The sequence below is a fragment of the Gymnodraco acuticeps genome, unplaced genomic scaffold (assembly GCF_902827175.1).
Source record: "Gymnodraco acuticeps unplaced genomic scaffold, fGymAcu1.1, whole genome shotgun sequence".
Classification (NCBI taxonomy): Eukaryota; Metazoa; Chordata; class Actinopteri; order Perciformes; family Bathydraconidae; genus Gymnodraco; species Gymnodraco acuticeps.
Window position 1 is genome coordinate 3,814,603 of NW_022989768.1, and position 23,659 is coordinate 3,838,261.

Below are 23,659 nucleotides of genomic sequence, written 5' to 3' on the forward strand. Positions count from 1 at the left end.
GGTAATGTGAAACGCCACTATGAATCGAAGCACAGCTAATTTGAGCGGCAGTATCCCCAGAACACAGAGGTGAGGACAGCAAAACTTTCTAAGTTAAAAATCTGCGTATCAAGCTACAAACAGTCTATTTGTCAGATCTATGTCAATGCAAGAGAGAGTAAATGAAGCCTCACTCAGAGTGGCCTGGGTTTTGGGCAAGCACAAAAAGCCCTTTTCTGATTCAGAAGTAGTGAAGGAATGCATGACTGAAGTAACTGAGGCTTTGTTGGGAGAAACAGGAGATGTCTGAGAAAATTAAGCAGATACCCTTATCAAACTCCACCACAACCAGGATAACTGAATTAATTGCTAAAGACCTGGTGACACAGCTGACGGATGACATAACAAATGCAGAGTGCATTTCATTGGCTGTTGATGAATCAACTGACAGCACTGACAACGCCCAGCTAATCGTCTTCGTTAGGTATTACAGTGAGGCAAAGGGAACATTTTGTGAGGACATATTAGGCCTCAAAACCCTCCATGGCCACACCAGGGGAGAGGACATCTATGAAGCCATCATGCAGATGCTGAATGAAATGGGAATTGACCTCAAGACTGTGGTGTCCATTGCAACTAATGGAGCTCCAGCCATGATTGGGAGAGAGAAGGGAGCTGTTCAGCGGCTGAAAGAGCACCATCCAGACCTGCTGTCATACCACTGCATCATTCACTAGTCAGTGCTGTGTGCCAATCTTGGAAAAGTACTATAATAATACTCAGATGTCATGGAGACAATTATGAAGCTTGTGAACTACCTGAGAGCCTCCTCAGCCCTTCAGCACCGCCTTTTGCGTGCATTTCTGACAGAGGTAAGTGTATTACTCTTGGTTGCATTGTAGGATGGCCAGTCATCTGTATTAAACAGACTAGGTTTACTTTGTTAAAATAATTACTCTTATTTTTGCTGTGTGTGAGTATACTTGACATTTGGCTAAATCAAAAATGAAAAAAAGTATTATTTTGAGTTCATAGTAAAGAAAATGGTGTGTGTGTCTGTCACATAGACTGTATATATAAATGGACGTAGGGTCCGTGACGTCACCCATAGGATTTTGCAGAGTTGCCGAGAAGCCCTTAGAAGGCGGAGTCGGCCACTAACGGGTCGACAGTGACGTCAGAGTTCAACTCCCGCCTGCTCCAAATAAGGGCAAAGAGGCGGAGCCGAGGCGGGACCTGCTGCCACCGAGCTGGAAGTTCCAGAGCTAGCTGAAGCTACCAAGCTAAGCTAACATGCTCCCCATCTGCACGCTGCCGTCGCATTTTACGTTTCTAAGGTAAGCGGACATGAAACTATTCAGCAAAACTATAAATAATAATCTAAGTTATTGAGTTTTTAGCATAATACTTCAGAATCTTAAAACCCCTTAACGTTTGTATGCAATTGTGCTAAATTCAACACTGGAATCAAGCAAATATTAATATGTTTGCATGACATTAGTTATTTATATTTTGATATCACTTAACTATACGTTTAATACATTTAAGTCAAGCTAAGGTACATGTGATGGTAGCTAGTTAGTGCTCTTACCTGTGAGGCCTCCTCCAAACAGCATAATAACCAGACTGTATCATTAAAACTAAGTACCAGTTCTAGATCCTTGACTTTAGACAAACAATTCAAAAGACAACATGTATTTAAAGACCAATCTTTATTTGAATGTGCCTCTTAACCTGAGATATTAGTTATACAGTAGTAGTATTGACAATCTAAAAAAACTGAGCAACTCAACAGTTAACTTTATGTTTCTTATTGTCTAAAGCATTTATTATTTTCATTTTCCCCCTCTCATATTCAGTGTGGACGGATTGAGACAGCATGGTGTCCAGAGAGCAGCAGAGACTTCAGGGAGAAACCTCCGTGTGATGGACGTCCTGTCTGTTGGTTTAGAGAGGACTGAGGGTCTTTCCTCTGCGAGGAGGACCAGGGCTGATGGAGGAGCCCATGCTGGGCAAAGCTGATACCAACTGCACAGGCCTAGTCTGTCACTTTATTTGACTAAATGTGTTTAATACATTTAATAGGTTTACACCTTCTGTCCATATGTGCTTTTTATTTAAAACATTTGATTAACTTTTGGTTCACATTTCAATAAATTGTATTTGTATTTGCTCTCCTTTTGTCCATTATTCTTACTGAAAATGTTAGATTACACATTCACATCTGACTGAAGATTGGCCCCATTTATTTGTGACGTTGCAAACTCTGCGGTACAAGGCACAAGTGATGTGAAGCTCATAAAGTGAGGCAAATAGAAATAATCAGCTGATGGAGTGTAGATGTGGAAATAGCTGCATTCGATCAGCTGACTGTGTTTTCACAATAAAAGTAGTTTCTTAGTGAATGTCCTGTACTGGTCTTAAAATCTCATAACATCAGCTTTTAATGTTCCTCTTGGATGTTCTTCTTGACCCTCAGAGAAGGAGAAAATGTCGTGTCTTTCAGGCATGTCCTTTCCTAACAAAAATGACAGGAAACATAAAACATATTATTGCAGAACAAGTGTGTTATTTATGAAAGCAGTGTGTTTGTGTGTTTAGGGGCTGTAGTAGGGATGTGCATCTCCATCACTGAGGCCGATGCGATGCGCATCTCGATACGTTGCCACGATACGATACATTAACGATACATTTGAAACACCAGGCGATGCGATACGATAGGATTCACCCCTGTTGCGATACAGTTCGATACGATTTGATTCAACATTATGCGATTCGGTGCGATACGATGCGATTCAACACGATGCAAAAATAATGATACTTCAATTTGGTACGACAGAGGATTTTTGTTTTATTCCTTATATGCAGCAAATCATACATTAACAAAAAAGTGCTTTACATATTTGGTACTGCACATCCCATCATGCCGTTTATTTTTTTACCTTTAAAAGCTCTCCAGAGTACAATTGTATAACACCTCACAGTTAAACAATGTAAGGATGCATTGCTCATGATTAACAATGTGCAAATAACAGCTACCATAGAGCAATGCCCATACAGCTGCCAGCCTGATGTGCTTAACACTCATTCATAGGCTAACTCACCAGTGAGCAGAAAGCGGTGGGTTCTATATGAACAATAAATAATACAAATAACCTTTCACAAACAGGTATTTCATAACTGCTTACAGTGAGGAATACATTTAAATTATTATTGGCCGTCACAGGCTGCTGTAAACTAAACACCACTCTCTCTGACAGAACACCTCACTGAGTGATTTAACTCATATGTCTAACTTTGAGGTTTCTCTTTTCAGCCGCAGACCCCATGTCGCCTCTTTATGTGCGTCGCTAAGTTCCTCGTACTACTTGTGTACTTTAAATCGGCTCGGCATCGTTAACAATTTGCGAGCGATTTTTCAAGTTGACCGTCTGTGCCGTGCACATATACCATCAGGACGTTACTGATGGGGTGCGGCTGCGGAGTGATACTGTGTGTATGCAAGCCCGCATCTAGGACGGATCTATGTATCATGGCTGTAGACCTGTTAAGTAATAAAGATACCTCATACAAAAGTCTACGGATACCTTATTACTCTCCATGACCTGCGGTCAACTATATAGCATAAAGGACTATTACACCGTCTTTCTTGAACAATCCGAAGTGTTACCAAACGTTTGATTTGTAGGTATTTTTCGGTGCGCTGTGTTTCTCTTTCTCCTCGACTTCCGTGTGTGTTGATAACTGAGACTCTCGGCCTCCGTAGTGGCGAAGCAAATATCAAAGATCGTCTCTGCTGAGCGTTGACAAGATGAGGGGATTTTATATGAATGAATCGGTTTTTTACCGATGCATAGACGCTACGCCATCGATGCATCGCGAGTTCAACCCGGTTCAACCCAAACTGTAGCCGATGTGCACTCTTTCAACCGGTGCACTCGCATCTTGAACGTTTATGCCGGTGCACCGATGCGAATCGGTGAATCTTAACATCTCTAGGCTGTAGATATAATTATTTTGTAATTGTAATGGTTTTTTTTTTATTTTAACAATGAGCTACAAAGACAATCAGATTATGAATGAACAGTATGAAGTTCATCAACATTGAAATATATGTTATTATCAAAATAATATTTAACTGTTATCAAAACGTAGTGCAACTGTAGAAGCTTGCTTTCGTCTCACTGAAATAATCACTTTTACCACGTTTTGTACAGACAATATTGAGAGATAAATAGTAGCAGTTCTCACTATGTGTTAAATATATTTGCCTTCACTACATTAAATTAGAAAGCTGACAAAGTCATATTGCTAAATATCTAAATGTAACTTTTTGCATGGAAAAACCCCTCAACTTAACTGATGTGTAGGTGATCTAGTATTTAGTATTGTTTAAGGGAATGTTTATCAGTGTATTCAAGTCAATACTTCATTCATTTATTTTAAACCAATATCTTTCTTGATTCTTTGTACAGTATGAAAAAAAGAGTCTTTGTACCTGTGCTGAAGTTCACTGCTGTGAGGAGTCCAGTTCTGTCTCTCACTCTCTGGTCCAGCCTGTCTGCATCACCTGGACACCTTAAACAAACAGATATATATATATATATATATATGTAAAGTACTATGTGTACAAACAATATAACTGATTCTCTTCTGTTGAACATGTTGGATTGTGTATTGTCCGAGTCAGGGTCCTTTTTATTTTACTGTAACTTTGGAAGTTGTGTTACCAATGCTTACTGTTTATTTGATACCCATGTGGTAATGCAATTAATAAAAACAACAAGGTTTGGGTTCGTTCTTCAGATGACTGTGACGTTAACGTGTAAGCTCGATAATGAACTCCAGCTCAACCAACCATATTGTAATATCTAAGTAATCATCTTGAAATATGACATTAATAATTGTAATATACACACATCTTATTGTGAGGTTGATTTCACATACACTACTTCGACATTAGCTTGTCTACATACTTGAGCATAGCCAATTTAAATTAACCTTAGATGCATACAGTTCCTACCTACATAATAAAATATCTCTAAGTTACAAGGATGTAACCTTATTTTATCAACCTCAAACAGAAGCCGTTTGTTCAACAGTATTATCCCACTTAAAGAGCCTGTGACAGCATCCCAACAACTGTTGTGCAATGAAATATTGGTCTACTAGTAATCTCGAACCGTCAGTTTAAAAAAGAAAAAGCGATACCGTTCCGTTAAATATCAATAATTTCGAACATCGCGGGGAAATTCCTTCGACTCATTTTGAAGTTTTGGGGGAAGCCGGAAGTGACGTCAATGCGGGAACGCTTCACTGTGCGGCGAGAGAGCCAAACACGGACAAAGTGTGTTGTCATGCGTAGAAATGGTGAATTACTGAGTTTAGGCACGTTAATAACATTTTAATGAAGTTGACTACAGTATATTCATATTTGTCAGTGCTTTCATGTCAATTCGGCGAACATAAACATAAATGATCGTGGTGAAGATGATGATTACATTAGGATTACAAATCGGTAGTGAGAGCTACTGAATTTCCTCCCGTAGGATGTGATATAAAAACAAATCGATTATTTTTGTAGTTGTAAACTCAAGTGGATGAAACTACATTTATTAGTGCTTTCATGTCAATTCGGCGAACATATGATAGATTAAATGATCGTGAGAATGATGATTAAAAATCGTTTGTTTGAGCCGGTCTGCATTTCCTGATGAGAAAACAAACCGATGCTTTTTGTAGTTGTAGTACACCAACATGGATTAAACCTGTGTTTTTTTTACCACAATGTTGGGAAAATAATGGATAAAATGCACGGATTATTATTATTATTATTCCCACTCCGATCGGGACACTAGGTCCACCGTTTCCCCGCAGCGAGGCTCCCCCCGTTGACAGTTTACGTGGGCTGGGTGCAGTCGCGGACTGGCCATCGGGACGAATCCCGATGGGCCGGTACCGAAGTGGGCCGGTCGGATAAGTCACTAGCACATCCCCCATAGGCGGCGCGTGAGGCTCAGGTTTGGGAAGGCTAAATAACTTTTTTTACCTGACGCTGCCCGACTCCGGCGTCTATAGAAAAGAGATCAACTCAGTGTGCGGAGTTTAAATCTCTCAAGTCATATTACAGGATAAAGGAAATACAGTTTAAACTGCCGTATGCAGAGAAGACGCCGACGTGTCGCACTTATCATTCATATTACATCATCAATCAGATCATCGATCATATAATATCATAATATATCATATATTTCCTTATCTGCCGTGTCTGGCCGTGCAACACTTACAGTGTCACATACTGTATGCAGAAGTATTATTTTAAGCAACACATTATGTTGACGAAACACTCGAGTCAAATGTAATTAAAGTCAGATCCACTCGTGTCTTAGACGTGAACGCGCTCTCAGCTGGTGAGAGAAACCCTGGCTTGATTTACCGAGTTGATAACCAGCGTCGTAGGACCGCTTAGCGAGATCTCGTTTGTTAGTTTGTTGTTGTTAGTTAGTTTGTTACTCAAACATATCCAGGGTCTGTTGAACTGGCTTCGTAGTACAGGGCACAGGTGGCTAGCAGCGCTAATGTCAAAGACACACACATTGCATTATATTTGTATTTTACCACGATGCAGTGACACAAATATTTACATATTTACATTTACTATCTACAGCACCCGCCGCCCCTGACATCCCCCACTCCCCCCGTTGACAACTTACTAGCGGTACCGAAGTGGGCCGGTCGAGAGCAGAGTTGGGTGTAACGCGTTACAAAGTAACGCATTACTGTAATAATCAGTGGCGTTTCTAGGTGTACAAAACTGGGGGGGCAGAAAGAGGTCGGGGGAGGAGAGAGAGAGGGGGAGTGTCAAATTACATACTGAAGACCACAGGAGCAACACTGTGAGCGCATACATTTACGTACACAGCGTGGGGATGTCATAGTAATGCACCTTCATACATGGAGTAAAGGTCACCATCACAAAGTAATTCTTAACAATAACAACAACCGTAATGCTTTAGCATTAAAACACCATAGACTGTAAATATAAGGAAAACACAGACACTCATCATCGAGGTCACAATATCAATCGATCCAGCAGAGGCAAAACACAGAAGATCAACAAAATATATGACATAAATGAACTTACCAAAGCTGAAGGCTCACTTGAAAAGAAAAGCGGCACGGCGGTCCTTCCTCTGACAGAATGTGTCTATCACTTTGAGGATGAAGTCCTGTAGTTGCTGGATCAACTGGCTTTCAAATGAAAGCATGGCCAATGCATTAAGTCGCGGCTGTCCCATGGTGTTGCGAGTGAAAGTCTTTATCCTTTTGAGGGTGGAAAAGTTCCTCTCTGACTCGGATGTCGTCATCGGAGTTGTCACTATTATTTTGACCAAAATAACAGTCTCAGCAAACGTTTCCTCCAAGTTGTTCTCGTGAATGGATTTCAACAGAGACAGGGCAGTGTTTCCAGTGTGAAGCTCACTGTGGCGGTAGAGCGTGGTCAGCTCAGACTTCAACTTCTCCTTGTTTCCCAACGCAGGCCACAGTTTCACGGCGCAGTCAAGCTCAGGTGTAGGAAATGACAGGACATGCTGTGGGAAGAATGAGCTGTCAACAAGCTTTGCAGCGATCAAATGGTCACTCTGTGAGAACCTCTGTTCCACCTGTGAGATGACTGTGTCACAAGCCTCCTTCATCACCGGCGCTGTGCTGCTGACTCGTCGGCCTGGCTCGTCTGTTCCATCATGAGCAGTGGCGGCCAATGCATCAGTTTTCTGCCTCATTTTCTGAACATGTTCCTTGAAACGGCAGAGCGCGCTGTTGATCCCAGGTGCATCGATGCTTCGTTTTTGCAGAGTGTTGTATAGAACATCCACTTCTGGCATAAGCAACGAAAAAAAACTCCAGGAGCTGCATAAATGCTCGGTCCCGCAGTTTCTTTGACAGGCCGTATGCCTCACTTATGGTGACCGCATCCCATCCTGGTTGTGCGCGTATATGCTTCATACACTGAAGTAGTGCATCTCGGGTCTCCCAAACCGCGTTCACAGTTCTGCTTTTAAAGTTCCATCTCACAGCCGGTGGCCGTGGGATGCGTCTCTGTGTTGCCTCTGCAAGAGCTGCAACACGTTTTGGAGCACCGGAGAAAAAAGTGGAAAAAGCAGTTAGATCTGCAAAAAACACCTTCAGGATGCTCATCCTTGCTGAACACAGTTGCTGCAGGGTCAGGTTCAGTTGGTGGGCGTAGCAGTGAACAAACTGAGCGTTTGGGTACGTCTCCTTCATCACCGTCTGTACCCCGCGCACGTTACCGCTCATGACGGCCGCCCCGTCATAGGTCTGAGCGATTAGCTTTTCTTTCAGCTTCAGGGGTTCCAGAACAGCCTTGATGCTGTTAGAGAGACCTACACCAGTTTTGTCCTTTACTTCCACAAACTCCAAAAAACGCTCTGTAACTGTGAGGTCAGGCATAATGTATCGCAGCACAATCACCATTTGCGATTTACAGGAGACATCGGTTGTCTCGTCGGCCTGAACGGCAACAAATGATGTGTTGTCCACTTGCTTGGCTATTTCCTCCCTGTACACATCATACATGCAGTCCAAGAGTTCATTCTGTATGGTGCTTGATGTCCCTTTGAAAACAAGCTGAGCTTCGTAGTGCCGTTGAAGCCTGGAATCGCCCTCACACATTGTCTCGAAAATTGACCTGAATATCCCTGGATTCAGAGAGTCCGCCGACTCGTTGTGGCCCCGCAGTGCTGTCTCACATTTCCCACACAGTTTAATACAGGTGATGATCCGACCAAGCACGTACCTGTTTTCTTCCACCCTTCCTATTATGAGAATCAATGCCGCGTCTGTAGGCGCTGTCAATCTGAGCTGCAACATTCACCCTTCCAAGTAATCCCAATTCCCAATCAGTCTGGACCATTTGGAAATCCGGTGGATGGTGGGCACCGAGGCGCTTTACCTCCAGTTTCTCTCCGAGACTAAGTGTCTCAAATGTGTGCTCCAGTAAATGGTCAACTTCATTCATTTTCTTTCAGTTTTTTACTTCTTTTAATCGCTGGTGATGTTAGCTATATGCTGCTCTCTCGTCTCCTCTTCAAACTACACGTGACGTTTCGCAGCACTGCACACGTGAGTATTTACAGCCAATCAATTCTGAATGATGTGAGATGACGTATGGTGGGGATGGGAGCACTATGCCCCTACGGTCATTATTTTTTTGCCACACACATTAAATAGAAAAATACTCTGAGCATGCGCAGTGTAGTTTTTACAATCACCGTTCACTTAGACTGTGAGAGGGAGGGGCAGGATCGGGTTTTGTCCCACATGGCTCTAAACAGCTCAAAACGGCACTCTAGACACTAATTAGAAGAACACAGACTAAAACAGAAATGTACAGACGAATCAGATTATTAAACATGACCTTAAAATATATTTTATATGTTTTTTTATTTATTTTTTAGTATTTTTTTGTAATCATTATTTGTAATACTTTCTTCTGACACTAGGTGGGGCTGTGCCCCACCTGCCCCTAATGACCCGCCGCCACTGGTAATAATATTACTTTTGTCGGTAACGGAGTAGTGTAACGCGTTACTTTTATAATTTAGTAATCACACTACAGTTACTAACATTGGCCCGACACGCGTTACTTCGTTACTTTTATAAAATAATCACACTCACTGACAGACTAGAGGGGTTTCCGCCGCAGGTTTATATACATGTAGGCCTATGTAATTGCGCGATTTGCGAGACCACATCTCCACGTGCAGTGCTGCATAAACATGGATGAGTCATCTGTAAACTCCCTCAACGGGGCCGCTCGCTCTCTTTTGTTGATCGCCCTCTCACGGGTGAACAGTTCAATGTCCCGCTTCATTGTAGGAATTCTGCCATGTCTCTACCACTTTAGTTTGACCATCTCTGTTACTAAGTTATGGAATACTAAATACATAAGTAATTAGATACCTTACCGTTATGCGCTCATAAAGAATGATAAGAATAATGCGTCTTGAACTGGTTTCATTAATTAGTGTATTGACGTTTCACAGACTGTTAGCTTGTTGTGTGGCTGGTAGCCTATTTTAGAGCATATAAAAGAAAGACTTGTGTTATGTCTTCCTTAATGCAATAGTAATTGGGGGTGCAAGTGGAGTCTCGCAGAGGCAAAACTGTGGCGCGCACACTGTAGGTGCGCCGCAGTCTGCGTGATCTGCCTGTAGGGAGGGGCGGGCCGGCCCTGCGAGTAAAGTAACGAGTAAAGTAACGAGTAAAGTAACGAGTTACTTTATGTAGAGAGTAACGAAGTAGTGTAATATATTACTTTTTTTTAAAGTAATATGTAATATGTAATATATTACTTTTTTTTAGTAACGACCCCATCTCTGGTCGAGAGTCCCGGGATGATTTTTAGTCCCATTCCACCACTGGCTACATGACCGTATGATCGCCCATATTGACGCACCTAATTCCTAAACTTCTAACAGATACAACATAAACCGATCCTTCAGCCTCATATGAGCTCTCAGACACGTTCAAAATTAAACTGTCATCGCAGTCTGAGCTTGCTGCTGTGTGCGCCATCATGCGTTTACATGCAGATGCTGGGATCCTGAACGGTGCAGCTGGAGCGCTGTGCCCGCAATGACGTCACACGTAATTTGGCGGGACTTGAAGAATCCCCGAGCAGATCCAGGAAATGGTCAACATTGAAGGGCAGATTAATGGTTATCAAAGTACAAATATCCAAAATCAGTTCAGTAACGGTTTTCAAGGGGACAATATTTACTCAAATTGATGGGTTTGGATGATGGGGGAAACTCGTGTCACAGGCTCTTTAACACTTGTCTATTTCGTTTAAACCTTTATATATACAGTCTATGATTTTAACTTGGAGGCTACGATTAGCATCGTTAGCACCGATGTAGCTACCACTAGCTTACATGCTAACCCAAGCCTTACCATTCATTACGTAGCTGATTAAAATCATTAACACATAAATAAAGCACTCGAATTTCACTTACCGCATTCATGCACCGTCTGTTTTAACCGCAGAGCGAGTCACAATAGTCCGATATATAAGCATGAAGAACAAACAACCACGGCCGGCTACAAGTGGTGTTTGCTGGATGAGCTGAGCAGGCAGAGTCCCTGTAGCTAGCTTCACGGAGCAGGTAGCAGAGAGACAAGAAGCTAACAGCGGCAGTCACTTCACAGAGCCGTCACTCAATGTGACCACGCCCTAATATATGCACACACTTTAAGACCTAATATAAATAAAAGGGTCGCGTTAGAAAACAATTCACTCACAGATCCATAATCATGAAGGTGGAATCTAACTATATCGATAATAAAAATGTATGGAGCCAGGGGTAGAAACATGTTTTTTTCTGCTATAAAATTGGGCATTTTAACATGGGGGTCTATGGAAATTGCTCCTTTCTGCAGCCATCGCCTATCGGCCAAAATATGAACTGCAGTGTGTGGCACTTCCGTATTGGCTTCCCGGCTCAACCCCACAGTTTGCCGCTTGGTCTGTCACTGTGTGTCATTCTCTCTCTCTCATTCTCTCTCTCTCACTCTCTCTCACCAGGTCAATGCAGCTTATGATGACATTCTCCTTCATAACAATGTGAGGTGGCTGGGTAAGGGAAGGGTTCTGGAGCGATTTTGGGCCATCAGGAAAGACCTGCAGATATTTTTGTCTGAGCAGAAAAATGCCAAAGCCAAACAGTACCTTGATTTTCTGCAGGATGATGAAAAGATGGAATGTGTGGCCTTTTTGGTGGATGTGACATCTCATCTAAATGAGCTCAACCTCAAACTCCAAGGCCAAGGCAACACAGTGTGTGACCTTATGTCTGCAGTACGTTCTTTCCAAAGAAAGTTGGAGATCTTCAGGAGTGACATAACAGAGGCACATCTCCACTTTCCAACTCTATTGGAGCAAACTAATGGTAATCACCATCACACTCATGTTGCATTCGATGATGAGAATTTTCAAAAACATTTTGATGATTTCAGTCTTGGTAAGCAAGTCCTGCTCTGTATTGGATCTCCATTTCTGGTGAAGAATGTTCAAGAATTCTCAAGAGAGGCACAGAGCATCTTCCCTTGAGCAAATGTTTCATCTCTGCAAACTGAGCTCATAGATCTCCAGGAGAATGTTGCTCTGAAGGAAGTGGACTGTGTCCCTGTGACATTCTGGACAAAGATGGCTACGGCAGCAAATGTTCCCCACCTTCAGAAGGTGGCCATTCATTTGCTCACCATGTTCGGTTCAACATATTGCTGTGAGTCTGGATTTTCCACAATGAACATTGTGAAAAACTCATACCGCAGCAGTTTGACAAATGAACACTTGGGTCAGTGCCTCCGCCTGGCTATCACACCTTTTGTGCCAAGGTTCAAGGCATTGGCTACAGGCAAACAGTGCCATTTCTCCCACTAGCTCAATACAATGTATGTATTGAATGTGTGTGTATATGTTATGGATGTTGATTTATGTCACGCACTTTACTGGCATTGTTCCGGACTGTGACCTTGTTTAAAATTCACAAGTGGACCTTTAATAAAAAAGTTTGACTGCTCTAGTGCTTCTCAAAGTGTGGTCCGTGAGCGCCCCCTAGTGGTCCGTGAGTATATTGGTAAAATGTCACATTTGAAATTAATTAATTAATTAAAGTTTTCCGCACTCTCGCGGGAATATCTCCGCAATGGAGCGAGCTTAAGTTTCACTTTCAATTGCATGATATAGCCCAGATAAACACCTTCATCACACATGTGGCCACTTGTTTGTACCATTTTCAGGCGATTTGCAAAAAACGATGTGTTTTTGGATATTTGTGGAGTTAGGTGGTCCGCGAGTGTTTTTTTATTGGTTAAGTGGTCCATGGTATGAAACCTGAAGTTTGAGAAACACTGCTCTAGACGGAGGAGTCACATCTTCAGACGACCTGTCACTCCAGTTTACGGCGGACTTTGCCAAATCTGAGACTTAATTTAGCCTTGATCCCCTGCTGGTAATTAAGGGCTGAGTTATAATAAGATGGCCTTGGTTCTGTTTAAAAGTTGGACACAGAGAGAAAAGAGAGAGAAAGACTGTGAGATTTAGATTTTTTACTTAATTAGCCCAGAAAAAAACAATCCTTGACTGATCCGTTCCATATCATGTTTGAAAGCAGCAAACTTTCCCAACAACTCCCTTCACTGTGTTTCTGTCCGTGTCTTACACACACACTAACACTCTCACACACATACACACACACACAAAACATACATACACACAGTATCGTAGTCATAAAATAATTAAATTCCTGCAACTGTCTTTGCAGCCAGGAAATAATAGATGACCCAAGACCACGGTGCTGAATTTGATACACAGATTGTTATCACTCAGGAGGAAAGCAAATCACATTACTCCTGTCTGGGTATTGTGTCTGGGAGCATAGTAATCTGCAAATATATTTTGCTATAGGACCATCGGATAAATATCACATTTCAGAAAGATGGTGGGTACAAATAAAATCTATAGCAATAAACTGCCCCATTTTCTCATGTGATCTCTTACTGATACACTTGCAGTGAAATTGTCGGGTGCACATGTTCATTGTGTCAGCAAACAAATGTGTAACAATCAAATCCTGAAGCTTTTTCAGCTAATCTGTGGCATTCAGTTTGTTTCTACCTACTTGAAGCTCACTCACACACTCAATATGTAATAACTGTGCTGTTGATAGGCGGTTGCTTAGCTATAAATCATTAACGCCTGCTTTTATAGGCATATTGTTCTATTAAACTGAACAAAAAAGTTTGAACCAGTAACAGAGTAATCTTAGCATCTGGCCGTGAACACAGCCCAAAACAAAGGCACTGTGAACGTCACAGCTTCAATGTCACAGGAGAAAAGAACTCGACTTGTTGCTGGATATTTTTGCAGATGAATCGAAGACATAAAACTTAAAAGTGGGCTTTCTTTTTGTTTTGGAGAGAACCAGACTAGCTTTTTACACCTTCTTCTAGTTATATGTTATTGGATTATATTGTGATACATTTTGTTGACCTTATACTTACCAACACTCCTGCACCAAATATTATTGTCTTGTGTCCACATGAACCACATGTCAATGCCTCACCTATAGTGGCATAGATCAGTGGTTCCCAAACGGTGTGCCGCGGCACACTGGTGTGCCGTGAGGCAAGTCCGGGTGTGGGATTGTGTGACAACCATACGTTGTTATTATTAGGGCCGGGACTTTAACGCGTTAATTAAGATTAATTAATTACACAAAAATTAACGCGTTCTAAAAATTAACGCATTTTAATCGCACTTATTTTTGCACCGCGGAACGTTTCTCACTGGATGAGTTTCAGGCGTACCGATTATACTGGAGCACCACCTAACGTTCATGACTTCAGACAACAACAAACCACAGTGAACAACAGTGGGAAATGTTGTTTTAAAAAACGGACGGATGGAAGCGTCGATAAGAGCACGGTTGTGTGCAAATTATGCAAAAAGGAATTCGCATATCACCGCAGCACATCAAGCCTCAAGTATCACCTCAATGCAAAACATATAGCAGCTAGCGTGGAAGCTAGCGTGGACGTTAGCCTCTTTTATCGCGTTCACACCAAAAAGAGCCGGTACTAAAATTAGTTCATGAGAACCTTTTTACCCCCACGAAAGTCCCTGCTAGAGAGCAGAGAGCTGCTAGAGAGCAGGGACTTTCGTACGGCTCTCTTGTGAGAAAAGAGCTATATGTCTGATTGGCTGGGCGGATTGCAAACCACGCCCCGTAAAACTCCCAAAAAGTTTTGTGAAGCCGCCATTTTATTATCCTCGCATTAGCATTATTAGCATTAGCCTAGCGCAGAAACGCAGAGAGACTAACTTATGGCAACACAAAATAAAACATGGGAGCGGTGGAGATGAGGAGGTGTCGGCGTTCTGGCAATTTACTCGGAAGGCTTCAGTAGAAGCTTCTACTGAAGCCAGTCCCCAACTCCGGGGACTTACGGCCGGGGACTTTGGGCGGCAGTATACGCCGTGAAGTGGTTTGCGGCCTGCCAGTAAACCCAAAGCAGAAGAAGAAGAAGTGACGTCAGCGGCTTCATTTGCCTAATCCTCCCCCAGGTTCAAAGAGTTCTCATGAACTAAATTCTCATGAACCTTTGTGGGGAAAGTACTGCGGTGTGAATGCGCCTAATGGTATACTAAAATCCATGTGAAAAAAATTGCTTCTCACTGTTCTCAGGTCAAATATGTATATGTGATTAAAAATGCGATTAATTTCGATTAATTAATTACAAAGCCTCTAATTAATTAGATTAATTTTTTTAATCGAGTCCCGGCCCTAGTTATTATTGCAATATACAACTACACAACAAATAATTATTTTTAATTTACTATATCAGTACTTTGTAGGTTTATATGTAGGCCTACGTAATCTGCGCGACTTGTGCGTCCACATCTCCACGTGCAGTGCTGCATAAACATGGCTGAGTCAGCGATAACTGCGTTCCGATAATCCAAAAATCAGCTCCTAACGTCTAACCCTATCTCCTATTCTTTGACCTCTGAGTGAAACGTCACGGGGTTAAGGGATAGTGGATAGGAGAATTCAAAAGGATTTAGGAGAAGAGACTGCGGTACTTTAGAGAATCCGAATGCACTTTCACTATCCGACGTGTTTATGATGCGCCAGCGGACGTCATTGTGTGCGTCTGCTGCTGTGGGGAAACTATGGAAACTACAGTGTTCTATACAGCGGACTACAGCATGGATGTTTAATAAGAACGAGGGACTACTGTAAACTCATCTAGAGACTCTGCACCGTGATCTGATGCTGTTGCTTTATGCTTTATGAACGGGGACAACAGAGAAACATATTCTTCATGACCAAAGTTGGAATTGAAATAAAAAAGGAAAGTGAAATGTATGCTCATCACCCTCTCCCTCCGGTCCACATTAATACAAATGATCCCAATACGTATGATTGTATGAACTATGAACATATCTTAAAATCAATACAAATGTATTTATTATAAACGTTAGTCCTTAACCTCTATCACTGTGTATATCACCATTCAAACATCTTTTAAAAGTTGAACAAACCCCACACAGCTCAGTAAAGACTGTGAAATGTTTACTTTATTTGATCATTTCAGTAAAAACTAACGTTCATATTTCTCTTTTTGATTATGAACGTTCAAAACAAAGCACTTTGGCAACTTACCACCTACGTTTTAAAATGCTTAATAAGCACCGTAACTTTCATGATATAATTTCTCCGTCATAATCAGTTGTTTTCCTGAACGGCCGACTGTTGTGTGACGTCAAATGCTGCGGCTGCAAGGCATTGTGGGGCAGCATTTTCTCCTCTCCTTTCGTCAAGGGAGGTCCAGTGGTTCCTAAACTAAAGGAGATTATAAAGGAAGTTTGAAACCTCCTTTCCTTTCATTTGGAGAATTGGAACGGCACTTATCATGGCTTCCACTGACGTACTTCCGGGTCATATCACTTGGTTAGGAAGGTTCCTAAGCTAAATGGACTATTGGAATGCAACCTAGGTGTATTCGTCCGAAGAATAGACAGGAATGTGAACTGTGTCCAGGCCAGAAGCTGTTATCCACTGATGTAAACACCACGTCAAACCTCAACAAAACACCTGCAAAGAACACATGCTAAGGTGAAGCTACCGCACACGCTATTTGTTGTTTGTTGATATCACGTAGTCTGTTCTTCTTCTCTGTCTTCCGGTTGTTGCCTGTTTTGAAGGACAAATACACACTACCGCCACCTGCTGGTAAGGAAAGTTATTGCCACTCACGCATGCGCAGTTCGTACGTGCTCGGCGAGTAAAGTAACGAGTAAAGTAACGAGTTACTTTATGTAGATAGTAACGAAGTAGTGTAATATATTACTTTTTTTAAAGTAATATGTAATATATTACATTTTTTTAGTAACGACCCCATCTCTGGAGTTGGCGTTCTCTACTCTGATTTACATGAAGAACAACAGGAGGTCACGGCTCTCTGTTGAACAGGACTTGCGAGTGGCCCTCTCCTCAGTGCAACCAAGGATTAAAAAATTCTGCGCGCAGCGACAGGCACATGTATCTCACTAATTTGTAAATCGGCAAAATATTTACAATAGCACATGTTTCAATGCTGATTGCTGAAATGTTTTAACATTTATAATTTGTAGTTCAGGACCATGGACAATGCAGCTTCCTTGCATTGACAGTTCTCTGTGCTGAATTTCTACTGAGTTTCCTTTGCCTCATTTTTAATTGTGTGACCTGTCTGGTTTAAATGAGTGTGTTGCTGCTTTGATGAAGCCTAATTTGATAAAGTTTCAAATTCATTTCTGAAATACTTCGTTAATAAATATTTCATGAGTAATATAGTTGTCTTTGTCACATTTTATTTGGCGTTAGTAAATAATTATGCACATTTACATATATTTTACATGATATGAGTGATAACACGTGTTATAAGGGCTATTTTGCACAATAGGTGTGCCTTGAGATTTTTACTTGTCCTTTGGTGTGCCTTGGGCACAAAAATGTTGGGAACCACTGGCATAGATTACACTTCAGTACACAGCCTTCTATTGAGCGATACATATTTTTAAACTTGCTCTGGGTGACTACATGCCGCTCATGAACACTCAAAATTAAACCAAGTTAGTATTTGTCTGAGTCTATGAAGACAAGCTTGGCTTAAATCCGCCAGAGACAACAAATTATATAAGGGTCCTCTTTTTTTTCTGTTTCTAGGATGTGGTTACAGAAGACCATTGGGAGAGGAACAGTCATTATTTTCTTTATGAGATGATGATAAAAGTTGACATCTAATTCACCTGATCATGACAGAGTTGATATATTAAAATAGGAAAACAGTGCAGCATCTGCCCCGACGCTACTGTTGTGTCAACTGTTACCGAGATGTCCGACCGATCCTTTTAAAAACACACTAGATAACTAAGAAAGGCTTAAGTAAATAGTCGATTAAGGAAATCATTTATTTACAGCTAATTTGCACAGTTTATGTGAAGACATTTGATTGGGGCATGTATACTTTTCGTACTTCTTAAACTAGAACTGGCCTAATTTGACACAATTGATAGTAAAGTATCTTTATATTGACTGCATTCACAACAGCTAAAATACCAATCAATATCATGTTATATACAAACTACATCTCATCTCTCTCACTTCCCTCAGTCTGAATACATTCATATTCAATTCACATTCACTAGCAAACTCACTCAGATAAACTGCATCAGCTAACATATAGAAAAGCCTGCTCTTACTCAATTCTAAACTCCTCACGTTGTCTTTTTCTAAAGATTCCCCTGTGCATCCCCTCGCCTTCAAACCTGTCACCACCACGGGCAGACAGGCATCCTAAGGGGAACACTGAGCAAACACACACACACACAGAAAAAAATGAAGTGAAGGAGACTTTGACATTTGGCTCCTGTAGTCTTTGAAAATGTGTATCCTAAACATTAAACATTCAGGAAGGAATATTAAACTGACCCCTGCAAATGTGCGAGGTGGAATATGTCAAGAACAGATAACATCATGGAAACCCATTTCCCATGTGACTTATGATATGGACTGAGTGTAGATGAAATCATTATGTCCCATGTTTCTCATAAATATGCAACATGCTGCCCATATGACTAGAAAATACATTTTGAAAAGCAGGAAATTATTCTGTGTAAACTCCAACACAATAAATATATAATGTTTTGAAATAATTATAGCTAAAGTAAAGGGAATTTGGTGTGGCCATTATTGAAAGATATTATTAGCTATGAATGAACTCAGCATGGGGGACAGAAAAAACTCTAAATGATGACTACATTTGACAGAGTTGGCCAGAGGCTCACATTTACTGTAACAGTCTGTGATCTCTGGCTTTGCCCATGTTTCTGTGCACTCAGATTTGGATGGTGAAGTATCAGAGCCTTAATAATTTGGGTGATGGAGATCTCAATCTGTACCGCACACAGAACCCAGGTATAAATGTCTGCATTTTGATTCTGAAGTGGATAACAATGTACTAAATGATGACTTCCATTGGCATGTTTAGTCTTTTAAAGATGAGTGCTCTAGTTGTACAGCATCAGTTATTAGTATAGAGGAATGATATCAGGAAAACGGAAATGTAATGTTGTCAATGTGGTTTTTTTGTATAGGAGATTGAGCCCTGTTGGAAAAGTGGCCAAGATATATGATATCAATGATTGGATGAGATTAGATCTACAAGAACCAATTTTTTTTTGACAAATTCAGAGTAAGATTGATACTGAAAGTAACCTACACGTGATTATTACTGCTAAAGATGAGTTTCTTAAACTAGCCTTCAGTATCAGTGAGGAGTACCGTGAGCCTCTGCTAAGATCAATGAACTTGATTCCAACACATCGACTATATCACATGCATTTTGAAGCTGTACATTTTTGAATGTGGATTCCTTGTTAACTTGTGAATCAAATAAATATATTTAGTGAAGGACTAGGTGTGTGTCATTATTAATACTGCCATATGTTAAGTCTTTCAGAGACGTGTGTGATCAGGACAACAGATAAAAGGATTAAAACCAATACTGAGATCTTTTGGTTTTAACCAACATTGTTGAATGCATTTTTAGGCGACACATGCATAAATGTGTGTTGTTCTATATAGATTCATAGCCAGATCAGAGCCAACACATTGTTATACTGCATGCCAGTTTTAGTGTACAAGGTGTTGTGTAAGCTTTAAAGTATTGTTAGGTAAGATACTGCAACACAGACTGATATATATTGGTTCACACAACATATTTAAATATTTGACATATATCTTTAGGCTATACATAATGAAATTAAATTGTTTGCACATTTCAAACCAAACCTCAACTCAACCAAAAAAGCCGATGCTATAGGGTCCAATGCCGATGTATTGGTTGTTGAATAACTAATACATTTACATTTATGGGGAATGGTAAAACACCTGAGGTAAAAAATAAGTCACTTTATACTGTTAATTTAGCCTAGTGTCACCTGTAAAAAGATTACACTTAATCACACATGTAAATAAGGTGACTGCATTAGATTTAATTGACTATTCTTATTTTGTTTAAAGTGTATATATATGATTGCAGACCGTAAACGAGATTGAACAGCACAAGATTAAGTTACCTTGTGCGTAATGGGGAGGGCAGAGGTTCCGTGTTTCTGGAAATGCTCAACATTTGTCAGATTTGTTGCACCCAACCTTGTTCTTAAGTTCGTGGTTTAAATGCTTTTTGTACTCACCCTGGTTTGTGGTTCCCGGGTCCGACAGAATACTTCTGAACAGAAACAAAAGCACACAGTATTTCCCCCCGGAGCACATCGTTGAGTCAGACACAAGTGCGCTCGGAACTAAAACGCTGCAAAGACTCCTAAATATATCCCCAAAAGGGAAATATGAGGTTTCATGTAAGAGGCTACTGAAATCGTCCCCGTACGCACACTCAGAAGGTCACTCTCGGATCCATAGGAGTTCTTATTTATTTCTCAGCCATCCCAGACGATATAAACGGCCAGCCATTGCGCGCAAAGAGCCCGATTGCTTCAGCTGTAGCGAGTTTAACGACTAACAAAAATAAGTGGAGTAGTGTCCGTGTCTTAAACTCAAACAAGGACAGGTCGCCGGGTGCAGAGTATCCCCAAAGTATCCCAAAGTAGTAGTGTTTAAGTCAGTTAGTTTGACAGTTAATGTTATATCGAGAGAGAAAAGGGAAAATCCCGGACTTCCCGCTTCACTTTCAGCCAATGCATCCCTCACTGTGTCTCTGCATCCGTGCGTGCATCTACCCTCTCGCTCTCTCTCTATCTCTCTCTCACTCTCTCACTCTCTCTCTCTCCCTCTTTCTGGCGCAAGCTGAGGAGCCGATTTTTAAATCACAAGTCACTGCGCGCACATCTAACTTGGTCTGTGTGAAATCTCTCACTTTGCTTCTTGTAAACGCGCGGGTCAGTCCTTCCCATCAGAGCAATGCATGGGCTTCTCTGTTATTGATTCAGGGGGATACACTGGGGAAATGGAAGGAAATATGAAGCCATTATTAAAGTCAGTGTATCCCATCTGTGCCATGATGTAGCCATAGGTTATACCTGCATTGGATGATGTTGTTGGAATAGTAATGTGTCTGGGCCGTATGGTCTGGGCCAGTTTCTATTTATGGTGGCAGGAGAGGAAGGCGAGCATACTAATAGTATAAGTTGATATGGGGCATGGTGGGTTGAAGCTGCACACACACACATATTAATTTACACTTCATTGCTGTGAGTGAACATTTAAAAGCTATACTCTGCAGCCTATTCAAGTACTGTAATTAGCCCTCTACTGGACTCTATGGGTACTACTCTCATCAATGATACGCGAGCGTTCACACACTGAAGTTGTACAAACATAGCCGGCCAATCAGGGCGAGCCTACCTGAATGCGCGCGCAGGCACACAGTATATAAGGCGACTATACGCCTCCTGACTGCCATCCTACCCTCTTCAGCGAGCGGCATAGGAAAGACAGGGCCTCTAGGTAGAGGGCTCCGCCTGTGCTTATAGAACTAGGGTTACAATACGTAACCCCCCGTTCTATCTCACACAGGCTCCGCCCTCTACTGGACTCTATGGGTACAGGGTGGAGCCCCGATGGATAAACGCCCTGTCGTCCTACTACAACATCGATCCGCCACACTGCCCCTGACTGGCCTTTGGTTAACAGCCACCGCACCCCAACTTCCTATCATCCGGTTGTGACCGTGGAGAAGTTGGGGCCGCAGCTTACCTGGTTGGGTAGAGTCTAATTGGTCTGAATAAGCCCATAGCTCCACCTTGCAGGTGCCAGCGCAAGTGACTATACACTGCGCACTACGTTTCCCAGGTGCCTAAGGAGCATGGGGAGAATGTAAGTGCACCGTGTCCCCCACACTCACACGCTTACCTCGTGCAGAGTGTGCATGTACTGCACCTCGAGCATGGACTGCACCTCGAGCACCAACGGCAGATCCCATTGCGGGGTGGAGACATGCACCACTGGGCGCTGTCTCCTGACCCCCTGCAAAAAACGCGCCATAAGCGGTTGACTAAAGGCTGACCTGCCGCCAAATCCCTCATGGTAGGACGAGATGGCTGCTGCATACACCTTAATTGTGGAATGAGAAAGCCCCCTGTCCACCAGTATCTGTAAATAGGACAGAATAGAGTACATTATAGAGGCTCTAGACTCCTTTCTTCACACCACCGCTGGAATCTCAACCACTCCGTCCTGTAACAGGCTGTGGTGGATCCTACTCTTGCTGCCTGGATAGTCTGAATAACTTTGTCAGACAGTCCCTCCCGTCTCAGCCTGTCCCTCTCAGGAACCAAGCCTGGAGAGGTTGGCCCAGAGTGGGTAACGCCCCTATTGCACCTGCTTCCTGAGACAACGCCCCCCAGACCTGAGGAACCGTCCAGGGCTGGCCCACCATCATCTGTGTCACCTCTGCGTACCACAGCGCCGAGCGGCGACTGACAATCATTCTCGTCTCACCCTCTCCAGGAGGGAGAGAATGACACGCAGCGGTGGAAAAGCGTAGAGCATGTAAATAGGACAGAATAGAACCCAATGTACTGGACAGAGGCTCTAGACTCTCCTCCTCACACCAACGTTGGAATCCCAACCACTTCGTCCTGTAACAGGCTGTGGTGAATCCCACTACTGCTGCCTGTATAGTCTGTATAACATTGTCAGACAGTCCACCCCTTCTCAGCCTGTCCCTCTCAGGAGCCAAGCCTGGAGAGGTTGGCCCAGAGTGGGTAACGCCCCTATTGCACCTGCGGTGGAAAGGCGTAGAGCAGCTATCTTGGCCATGGCTCGTGTGCAAATGTGTCCACCCCCAAGGGTGGATTGTCCTGCCGAGCCAGGGAGAACCACCATTCGTCTGGCAGGGGCCCGGCTCTTGACATGAGGCCGGCCCCCCTGTTCTCCAGTCCCGGAATGTGGGGGGCCTTTAGAGATAAAAATATTATCTGAGGCCCACAACCACAGGTTCTCCGCTGCGCTAAACAAGGCGGTGGAGCTGACTCTGTCCTGCCTGTTGATGTAAGCCTCTGTGGTGCGGTTGTTGCTCCTCACCAGCACATGTTTGCCATGTAGTAAGGGTTTGCAGTGCTGTAGGAGCAGTACTACTGCCCGTAGCTCTAGAAGGTTGATGTGCTGAGTTTCTGTCAGAGGCCACCCACCACCTATAGCTCTCTCTAGGCAGGTCCCCCCCCATCCTGTCACGGATGCATCTGTGAACACCGTGATGTAGGTCACCCGCCCCAGTGGAGTTCCCCTCCGCAGATGCTTTGGGGACCCCCAGTATCGGAGGTTGCCCTCCACTGAGGGGGGGATGGTCACCAGACGTCGTTTGTGCCTCTTGGGATCTAAACGAAGGCCGGCAAACCACCTCTGCAGGCGACGCATATGCAGTAACCCCAGCGGTACCACAAGGTGAGCAGCCGCCATGAGACCCAGAGTCCGCATGATGGTCAAAGCTGTCACCGTTGCCCCCTTTCGCAGTCTGCAAACCGCCTGAAGCAGGGATGCCTGTCTGCTCTGACAGGGTGGAACGTAGTCTGCCTGCATTGAGCAAA

The 23,659-nt window shown here is 42.6% G+C and overlaps 1 protein-coding gene across 1 annotated transcript in view; it reads right to left on the reverse strand.

Annotated features, from left to right (window-relative positions):
• LOC117546406 (ephrin type-A receptor 6-like) overlaps positions 1-20,704 on the reverse strand; it is a 97,857-nt gene extending 77,153 nt beyond the window's left edge. Inside the window, exon 1 of the mRNA XM_034216626.1 lies at positions 20,309-20,704. Within this exon, the coding sequence (XP_034072517.1) occupies positions 20,309-20,387 (79 nt within the window). The 5' untranslated portion in view covers positions 20,388-20,704. The remainder of the gene's footprint in view (positions 1-20,308) is intronic.
• Between the last annotated feature and the right edge of the window lie 2,955 nt (positions 20,705-23,659).